This window comes from Myxocyprinus asiaticus, chromosome 48 (assembly GCF_019703515.2).
Source record: "Myxocyprinus asiaticus isolate MX2 ecotype Aquarium Trade chromosome 48, UBuf_Myxa_2, whole genome shotgun sequence".
NCBI lineage: Eukaryota > Metazoa > Chordata > Actinopteri > Cypriniformes > Catostomidae > Myxocyprinus > Myxocyprinus asiaticus.
In genome coordinates, this window is record NC_059391.1 from 20670356 (window position 1) to 20681443 (window position 11088).

Below are 11088 nucleotides of genomic sequence, written 5' to 3' on the forward strand. Positions count from 1 at the left end.
TTTTCTGAAATCACTCACCGTTATACATTTGTTTATAGTTTAAATATGCGCGCTGGTCAGCTATGTTGGTAATCAGTGTTTCTTAGTTAGGTTAGCCTTTCTTGTTTCACGAAAGGTAAGCTAACGCTAGACTACCTGCACTGTTAAGTTTGCTATTCAGTCGTCTCTTATTAAATGATTTATTCCTTATATTCTCTTCCACTTTACCTTCTAGAAAAATTACAGAACAGGGTGGGTCTTCACAGGTGAGTATTTTACCTAATGTAAGATTACACTTATGAGAATTTACCATGGTCAGAAAACCATAGGTACCAATGTTTTTTTTTTCTTTTTGTTTGTTTTGTTTTGTTCATTTTTGGTGGATAGTCATTTTTATAGGAATACCATAGTAAAGTAAAGGGATGTCAGAGTTTGCACTACAGTAGGCAATTTGCCCAGTAATTATTACTCCCATAGGGAAGCAGTCCCTAAATTGGAAGCTGCAGTGAGTCACAGAGCGGGTTAATTAACATTTTATAAAGCCTATAGGCGATTTAAAGCATGTTTTTCATCCAACGTCACTGCAAATAGGTGTTTCATATCATATAAAATCAATATTTACATAGTCTAAGAATAGTAACTTATCTCACTCCCATGTGCCCTGCAGTGTCCCACTAAATCACGTCTGCCGACCTGCAACAGAGGCTTAATCACTTGGAAACAGGTGCTTCCTCACAAAACTAAGCTAGAGTTTAGTGAGTGAGCAATAATGTTAGGTCATATTTATCATTGTTTCTCTGTGCCATGACTATAACAAATAGAATTCCGGTATTTTAATTTCAGGTTTGTTTTATGCAAAACTGATTTATTACAGTCCATGTGTGGTCCACATTACACATATGTTTAAATATGTTAATTAACCCGCTCTGTGACTCACTGCAGCTTCCAATTTCGGGACTGCTTCCCTATGGGAGTAATAATTACTGGGCAAATTACCTACTGTAGTGCAAACTCTGACATCCCTTTACTTTACTATGGTATTCCTATAAAAATTACTATCCACCAAAAACAAACAAACAAAACAAACAAAAAGAAAAAAAACATTGGTACCCATGGTTTTCTGACCATGGTAAATTCTCATAAGTGTAATCTTACATTAGGTAAGATATTCATCTGCGAAGACCCACCCAGTTCTGTCATTTTTCTAGAATGTAAAGTGGAAGAGAATATAAGGAATAAATCATTTAATATGAGGGTATCATTTAATATGAGACGACTGAATGGCAAATTTAACAGTGCAGGTAGTCTAGCGTTAGCTTACCTTTTGTGAAACAAGAATGGCTAACCTAACTAAGAAACACTGATTTCCAACGTAGCTGACCAGCGCGCATATTTAAACTATAAACAAATGTATAACAGAAAACTCTCTCCGATATTTTGAATTTGGACTGACGTACCCATTTTAAATGCTTGATGCCAATTTTTCAAATCGCTCCTTTAAAGGTGCAGTATGTAAGATTCAGAAACCCTTGTTATTAATGACACCTGTGGCCATTAAGTGAACTGCAACCAGCTACCTGTTGCTTTTGCTCGCGCTTGTGCACACATTCCATAGGGACACAAGCAAGTGAGCATCGACCAAAACAATGATGTAACGTACAAAGATACAACGTGATTCGTCGGCATCATGCTGACAGATGGGGTAGCATAATTAAAATTACACAGTTATGATTGTTTTACTACAAACTTTGAGACTGTATATTATATTTGACACTCCAATGCTGGAACAGGGCTAAAACAAAGTGTGGATATAGGTCTGTCTATGCCAGACTGTAGTTTGAAGTAATCACTTTTCTTTGCGTGATGCACTGACTACATTTATACGATAGCCTATGTCGGCGTTAGCTAGCTAGCCAGCTTTATCAATAGCTGTTAGCTAAATTTGGTGGATGATGACAGTAGCTGTTTATAAAATAGACTGTACATTATAAATATGTTGACACAATTCAGTATTGATGTGATTCCATCACAACTGTCATTTTGATATATCGAATAACCAAGATACGTTACACTAATGAATGGAGCTTTTTGCATTATCTTGAACATTGTCTAGCATTCATTTCATGTGTTATTGTAGTTTACCTTGCTGAATAATTACAGATTAACATTGTTTCTGAGTTATTGTGCAGGCAAGATCAAGTTAGCTAAAATTACACAGATCAATCCTTATGGCACTATATTTCACATGCTTTGCAGTTATGTAAGCTTACCTGTCCAATAAGAAGAACGCCAATTCAGGGTCGGTTTTGATCCCCAAAACCGAACGAAGGTCCCACCAGGAATCAAATGCCCTGCCGATGTTCACTCTAGTTTTCGCTCAACCGCGATCACGTTTCCACTTAGCCAGATGGGATTCAGTAGATAAATGTTTTGTTTTGTTTTTTTTGGCTTACTCTGAGTTTGTGTAGGAGTTGGTGTTGTGCTGGGAGCCGGATGTTTGCTGGATTCCATCTCTAAGATAACATTATCTAGTGTTGCAGTTTGTTGTCGCTGTTGAATAGCGGAAGAGAAGCACTGAAGCAAGGCTTTCGGGAGTGCACATAAACGTCACATCCTTTGGATTTTCCCGGCAAAAGCAACCCGCTCCCTTCACATGAAAATCAGTCTACAGGCTTTAATAGGCAACCTAGGCAGTCCGGGAAGGACTCATTTTTTAAGTTGCGTTACAAGCCGTTCACACATTGGCAAAAAAGGGCGAATATTACATGAAAATTGTTACCTATTGCACCTTTAATAAACACTTCAGTTGATGTGTAGTCACAGGTGTGTATAACACCATTTTATAACAGTTTTGAACTCTTATCCAATCAGATTATATAGCAAGAGCTATCCTTTTTCAAATTATTATATGATTTAGATTTTTCCAAGATGAAGTAAAAAAATGTGTTCTTTGAAATGAACTGTCTATTTGTGTATGACCAGAAGGAGGCAATGTTAAACCCTTTTTGAAACGCTTTTTTCTTTTTTTCAGAGGATAAGCTTGAACAGCAGCACTCTCTTTTCACTCATTATAAAGACCCTTGTCGTCTTGGTCCTGGAGAGGACAGACCATGGGCTTTGGGTAAGTTCAACACTTTTTATCTGTTACAGACAATGTCATAAAAAGATCTGTCTGTCTATCCATCTATCTATCCATCCATCCAAAATTCACTAAAAAATATTTATGAAAATATTTCTTTCAAAATATCCAAAAATTGGTTTATTAATTGGTCTGAGTAATAGATATATCAGTCGGAAACAACGTATAACACAAACATTGAAGGTTATATGCCAAAAGGGGTGATTTGTGAGCCTTCTGCTAAAGCATCTGCTAAATGAAGAATACCCGGGGAACTTCAAAATCAAGATGCATAAACTCACAAACACAGAAACATAATAAATGTTCAAGTTTTGCTCAAAGATGCGTGCAAGATGTTCAGAACATGCCTCATGTTAGTGCAAACACCTACATATCTGTCACTTTCCAGGACATCTCAAAAACTCAACAAAAAAATCAAGAACACCACTTGAGCGTGTCTCTATTTCAGTGAGAGTTTGGAGAGGTCTTCACGTCAGAGCTAAATTAGATGTCACATGCCTGTGCTCACCGCAGTCGCACACAGATGGTGCACTAGATGAGCTGGCGGTAGACCACGGGAGAGAAGTTCTTGCCCAGCCCCACTTCTGAAATAGATCTAACGGAGTGAAGGCCTTTAATGACACTTTAGATTTTAGTGGGTGCTGTTGTGGGCGTGCTCCACTTCTCTTTTTTAGCGCAACCTGTTTCTATCAACTAACCTCAGAAAAAATTAGAGGCACTTAATTTTTATTAGAGAAAAGCTTCACCAGAATTTTTGTATCAAAAAGACGGATTAAAATTAAAATTCTGTCATCATTTACTCACCTTTATTTTGCTCAAAACGTTTATGACTTTCTTCCGTGGAACATAAAGGGAGATGTTATGTAGAATGTTAGGAACTGACCGCCTCAGTCACCATTCACTTTCACTGTATGTGAAAAAAAAAAAAGAAAAAAAAAACATTAAAAAACAAGTGTTCCATGAAAGAAATGGAGTTTCATTAACAAAGGGAAGAGCAAGTTCATTTAATCTGACCAATCACACTGCCAGAGCAAGTGTATATAAACAGCTGCTTATCTCTACGTGGCGTTGAGCCTTCCGGCATTTGGCCCTGCTCATTTTCCCCAAGAGACTCGGATCGTCAGATGCTACTTCGCTGCAAAGCATTCGCCCTCATCAGAACAGAACTTCCTTTTAAATAATCTAGTTATTCAACAGAAGCTGCCACAGCAGCTTATTTGTTCTTGCAGCATTGACCGCTACCACTTTAAGTGCTATGTTTACTCTGTCTTTCTTTCTAATTTCTACATGTATACATGTCAAACAGCTCCCTATGCTGTTTACATGTTCTCTTATTTAAACTTTCCACCCAGAGCGGTCCGTCACATGAGCCTGGCTCCACATGGCAACTGCATCGGCGCTGTATACATGTGAAACTACTCCCTACGACTGTTCATATGTTCTCTTATCTAAACTTTCCACCCAGAGTGGGCCATCCTCATTTTAATATAAAAATTCTTTGGTATTATGGATTTGGTCTCATTAACCTTGTACTCCCACAATTAATTCAATGATTTTAAAGAAATTTTAGAAACCCACTGAAATTCAGCAAGGCCGCAACAAGTACCTTCATTAGAATATTGACCTCTGGAAAGTACTGGTACTAACTAACTTGCATGCTGGGATCAGTGAAGTATAAAGAGCGAAAAACAGAACAGAGAAAAGTGTTTGTGTGGATGGCCAGTCAGAACCTTAGAAACTCATTATGGCTTTATCCTGTATGTATCAGAACTATGGTTTGACTCATAGAGTTTCCCCTTGAGATTATTTTAATGGTGTGTTATACCCAGGGTGGTCCCAGTGGGTATTGTCTCTAGAGGTGGCTTTTAAGGGACCTTGATTGCACAAAGTGACTTAAGGGTCTATTAAGTATTCATACTGTCATGCTATAAATACAGTATGGTGACAGTATGTTATATACAGTGCTATAGTGATTAAAATGGCAAAAATGGAATCTGCAATTTAGATGGGATTTATGACCCCTACAGGGGGTCTGCTGCGGTACTGCTGGGGGGCTGCCAATTAACGTTTGATCTCAAACTAATTTTTGTAATAAAAAGAAAAGAAAAGAAAAAAAACAATGTGTGTTAAACAAAAATACAGTAATAAATTCACTTCAACCAAAGCCAGATCTGTACTTTTGTACATCTACATCTAAAATTTAAAATAAAACCTGTTTTGTCTGTGTTGTTACATTTTCATGCATTTGTACAGGTACACTGATGGACACAAGCAGGCTATATGACGAGGAAGTCAGCTCGCCTGAGAGCTTACAAAAGTGAGTTGAACACACACAAACACACAAATACAAAGACTATGCATTTACGGTATATACTCAGTCATACTGCATTTGTCTGATAGAGTGATGGAGAATGAGGAGGGGCGGAAAGAGTACTTGGTTTTCCCCGCCAGCAAGAACCACTGTCCCAGCCAGAAGGGGCGCAAAATCCCACTGAAGGGCAATGGCAGGAGGATCGATTACATCTTGTATAAAGAAGAAGGCCTGCAACAGGACTGGAAAGTGGTGAGTTGTGATTAAAGATCAGCTTTCTCTATCAAGTTCCTTATGCAAATATGACTAACCACTAACGTGTTATCCAACAAAAAGATTGTAAACGAGTAACTAGGGGAAAATCACAGGCCGTTTAGAAAATGTACTGTTATTTCCAAAATCACTGGATGCCACTTGCTGAATTGAAGACCCCATGAAATTGCTTAGAGTGCAGTTTTCTTTACTTTGTTGATGTATTTCTGATTGAAACAGGAAGTTTGGACAGAACATACCAGATTGTCCTTGTTTTTTAAATAGTAAATTGACTTTAGGTATTTCGAAGCCATGAACCACATTTAGCGGCTTGCCTCTTATTCTAGAGAACATTTGATTGGACAAAAATCTATGTAGTGCATATTTTGGCCTGCTAAATGTTATTTTTTTAAGTATTATATTTGGTCTTAAAGCTAACAGACATGGATTAAATCCAAGTAACTACAATTTTAAACATGCAACATGAAGTAACGTGACAAAAAGGTAACATACTATAGTTTGAAACATTTATTGTTGTATAATGCATTCTGTTTCACATGCTATTTTCTTTAAAAAAGCAGTATACAGCATATACTGTGCAGTATTCAGGAAGTAGCGTAATAGTAATTCAGCTCTATGCTGCCATCCCATGGAGAAGTATTGGAATATAATTTACATGACCATTGAACGAGTTGCCCTCATAGAAGGTTTAACGGCAGTTCACACAACTGTTTCAGTTATTTATGGTGGTATAATCTAATGCTATCCACAGATTATATATTTTTGCTGTTATTTTTAATAGATATTAAAGATTTGATCTATCGCACTCTACAGGATATAGACGAGTTTAGCTTCATCACTCAACTGGCTGGATTGACTGACCACCTTTCAGTGGCTGCAAGACTGCTAGTGTCAACCGGTGAAGAGGAGACTTAGGACCCAGCAGAAATTCAAAAAAATCAATGCCACGGAGAGACCGAGAGAGAGAGGGAGAGTTGAGTGAAAGGAAAAACAGCAGGAGGAAGCATTAGTCAAGCTTCCCATCAGATGAGGGCAGAGTGATTGAGAGGGTTGAAGAATCGTAAAGAAAATGATGGATGACTTGAGATGGAGAGCAGACAGAAAGAGAAGGGGAGAAGTCAACCAATCAGCTGAAAGCAGAATGCAAGTGTGTGACATTCCAGATGATGATACTTAAAAGACTCGGACACACACATTTTGTTGATGCCATGGACACAACAACAGTCTCACACTCCATCTTTTCCTGGACTCTCCATGTTTACATCTGAACTGAAGAACAAAATGAAAGATTTAACTCACCTTTGCACTTCTAATTCTTTTTCTCTGGGGCGCATAAAGGGGCAAAGTCAATTTTCTGGTGCCATGACCCGGAGAATCTTCGAAGGAAAAGTATTGCATGGGAAATGTTCACGTTGACTGTACTGGTCATCAGTACAGACCTGAACATCTGTTTATTTAAAGTTAGTCTGCAACAAGAAGACAAGACTCCTCCCTTGTCAATCCCTCAGCCCCTCAAAAGTGTCTTTCTTTTCTAACGTCTTTCTAAGGTTTCAATGGCCTTGCGCCATCTTTTTAGGCAGTTTATATACTGATATACAGTTCTGATTAAGACTTTAGGTGTATTGTATTTCCTCATACAACACTAAGTTGATCTCAAACAATTAAGGGCAGTCAGAACATTTAATTCATGTTGTATTGACTGCTGGGACACAGTGACCAAACCCTGAAATATGCGCACCATGGAAATACTTAGCAATTGGTGGGAATTTTAAACTTTCGAATGTTTGAACTGTTGGTGGACGCATGTTTTCTAAGTGCACTGCCATTTTATGGCCTGCATGTTTGAAGTTAACTCCTTCAAAAAGCTTTCACAAAAACACACACAAGCACCCCCCACAAACAACACTTTTTTCCCTAATTCAGTATTGTTGTGGCTTCATCAAAGGGACGTATGATGCCCTGAAAGCCTCCTACTTCAGTGTTACTGTTTACATATTTGAGCCAAGATGGTGGTCCCCTGCAAATGTTTACATGTGTACCGAGTTCAGGCAACAGAACCAAAAATGGCTGATCTGAATCCCCAGTAAATCCCATGAAGCTCTTTTTTCATCTGTTAACACAATGCTTTTATACTCTTTACAATTCTCTTGTTATAAGTTGTTATTATTATTATTGCTATTATTGTTAAAATTATTCTTACTATTGTTCATGGATTTGACATTATGTGCTTTTTACAAATAACTACATTCCCCATGGTGCATTTATCTGCTTTTTGCTGTGTTAGAGGTTTGCAGCAACCTTAGAGTACAGCTCAGCCCTGTTTTGACTGACAGACTGATTGACCAGTCAGCAAGCTAATAAACATCTTTAGCAAAGCTGATCGCAATGTAGTGCTGCGTTTCAATTCAGAAAGTCTTGCTACTTAGAAAAGTGCAATGGAATTCATGATAATGGTGGCACACAGGGCAATGTACACTGTTAATAAGCAAGCACTTGCATCGATAATGCATCAATGAGTGTGTTTACATGCACACCAAAGACATCAACTTGTCCCTATATGTTGTCGGCTTATTAAGCATAAATGATGTAAGATTGTGCATGTAAACTTGGACAATGAGTCAAATTTCCAACATGTAAAGCTGGTTTTGACTCAGACACCTAGTGTCTGCATACCACCGAACACTCAGCCTTTCAAAGTATACTTAATCTGACTGTGTACACGCATGTACGCTACACCAGCTGTGAGATACTGGACTATTTCTCTTCAGGAATTTAGAACCCTTAAAGATGTCTTTATATACCTTCAGACTCCAGTTACACAAATGCAAGTATGTCCTGACCTCCTCACATACGCATTCTTGATGTGCACATCCACTGTTGTTACTTCCACTTTTGTCTCCTTTTGTTGAGCAGCGATTACATTTTCTTCTAGTGCTTCTTTGGGAAAGCAACAGCTCAACTGTGAGTGTTGCCACCTTGTGGACCCACTTATTAGTGCAAACAAATCCAGGCGCATACACATAATGCAAGTTTACAGTACGCACGGTTAGAAAAATCGGGCCGCATGCGTTCAGTGCTTGAGCACTCTGCTGATAATTACATTTGTGTCATGCATCCTGTACGCAGATGCCTAGCGTTCACATCCAACCGAAGTATACTTTGAGCTTAATAAACATCTTTAGCATTAGCAGAGCTAATTGTATTATAATGCTGCTGTCCAATTTGGAAAGTCTTCCTACTTCCACTAAAGTGCAATGGAATTCTGTGAACATGGTAGCACACACGGCAATGTATGCTGTTAATAAGTTATCACTTGCATTGATAATGCATCAATGAATGCTGTTACATGCACCAATATGCTGATAACTACCAAAAATCAGCTTATTCCAAAAATATTATCAAAACCTAAACAGGCATGCACACACTGGATGAGCCGGTAAGAAGACCGGTAAAGGTGTTTCATGCAATGTGAAATCAGGGTAATTAACCAATCAGAATCAAGTATTCCAGAGAGCCATAATAATACATAGTAATAATACCTGATTAGCAAACGTTTACAGAGACGTGTGTGTCTCGCATGGTACATTAACTTCTCTGGTGATAACTGTACACTTGTAAAACAAATGCCAAGATTACCATTTTATTTCTTTATACGTCATCTTATGAGAATTGGACAACAGGTCACATTTATGGTTGGAAGTCAGAGAAATTGAGTGGGAATATCCCACGACTGACTTTGGATGGAACGCAGCATTAATCCAGATCCAGACAGCAAGCACCCACCTGGTACTAATTTATAATCTCACGTATTGTTCTTTGATCAGGTCAGTGTGCCATAATGACCAGTAACCGTATTCAGATCCTCCAGTACACAAGCTAATAAGGTATTGTGGCGTGGACAGATTTATCTCTGGATAGTGGCAGCCCTATTTATAAACTGCCATCCTCTTCAAAGATAATGAAGGTCAACCCTAGACAGATCAGGGGTCAAGGGTCAAACAGGGAGAGCTGTTGTAGCTATGCATGCAGTAAAATAATGAAGCTTCACAAAGATCTTACTGTTGTCTATATATTGTTTTCAAGGATATATACTTTTTTGTTGTTTTCATTTTTTATTTTCTTTGTTAATCTTGTGGAATGTTGCTTGCTACAAGCTTTTGGCTGGTCAGGCACTCAAGGGGAAAATGGTAAGGGAAAAGCTTTCTCAATGTCAGTTCTTTATAACTGCGTTTTGGTTCTGCTTTTTATTTAAAAAAAAAAAAAAAAATCCCTATTTGATTCAAAGTGTGTTTGATTATTCATAAGGGCCATGCACCGAAACTTGCTATGTATCATGATACCCTAAACTTTTATGGCCAGTTTTGTGACTGTGCCACATTGTGGACAAAGTGGATTAACATGGCCAATAATAGAAACCACTTTGAAAAACTTGACCTTATTCTTTGCTGTTGTGTTTCTGGGGACCTGCAGAATGCTATGAATAAAGTTTTTTTAACAGCTTTTCGCCATTTTGATCCGATTCACATTTAGCTTTTTTTTTCTTACAATGTTTGTGGAATCTTCCCCAGAATTACTTCAGATCACATTTAGAAACCTCATAAATGTAACATTGAAATTTTGGGCTTTAACACTGTTATGCTGAGTCATAGCTGGGTTTCCATCTAAATGTTTCGCATTTTTAAGCGCATTTCTAAAAATTCTACTTAAATAAGAATTGTTGCGCGTATGCATTACGAGCTGCCTCCTCACAGCCTCGTTGTCCTTCTTGTCAAAAATCAAAGATGGAGCTGCTGTGAATAAGGTCTATTGACTTCATTATCATATATCTATGGTAAGTTCTATACAGAATTTACCACTGATAGATGTTGCTTTGCACTATATAAAAGCTAAAATTTTAGAACAAGACTGTATGAGAATAACCCAATCTAAAGTGACATATTCCTCTGAGAAAGCCCCAAATTATTATAATGAATTTTAAGGCACAAACATTTACAATAAAAATGGTTTTCCATGAAAGACTTGTGATCCTGTACAAGAATTGTCAGGGAAGTGTAGAGAGAGAAGAGGACCCAAAAGCTGGTGACAATAACAGAGTCTTTATTCCGTCAACAGAGAAAAAACTGGCAGATGAGAACGGAGGCTCTCGAAATTTTGAAGGGATATGTGAGGCACACATACACACTGATAGTGGGGTAGAATCCACTGGAGAACTTGCCAACGAGAGGTACCATCCAGGGAAGAGAGTGCTGAGTCGTATACAATCCAACTCGTGTGAGAACAGGTGCTGGGAGGAGCAGGAGCACGCAGGCTGGTCCGCGGGGTCTGGGGGAATACAGAGGAGGCACAAAACTGGGCTGACAACACAGGGAGAGAAAACAGTTAGAAC

The 11088-nt window shown here is 38.3% G+C and overlaps 1 protein-coding gene across 1 annotated transcript in view; it reads left to right on the forward strand.

Annotated features, from left to right (window-relative positions):
- The window catches only part of LOC127437204 (sphingomyelin phosphodiesterase 3-like), a 29834-nt gene extending 19137 nt beyond the window's left edge, over positions 1–10697 (forward strand). Inside the window, exons 5-8 of the mRNA XM_051691983.1 lie at positions 3011–3100; positions 5372–5435; positions 5519–5681; positions 6516–10697. Coding sequence (XP_051547943.1) covers positions 3011–3100; positions 5372–5435; positions 5519–5681; positions 6516–6617 — 419 coding nt within the window. The 3' untranslated portion in view covers positions 6618–10697. The remainder of the gene's footprint in view (positions 1–3010; positions 3101–5371; positions 5436–5518; positions 5682–6515) is intronic.
- Positions 10698–11088: the final 391 nt, after the last annotated feature.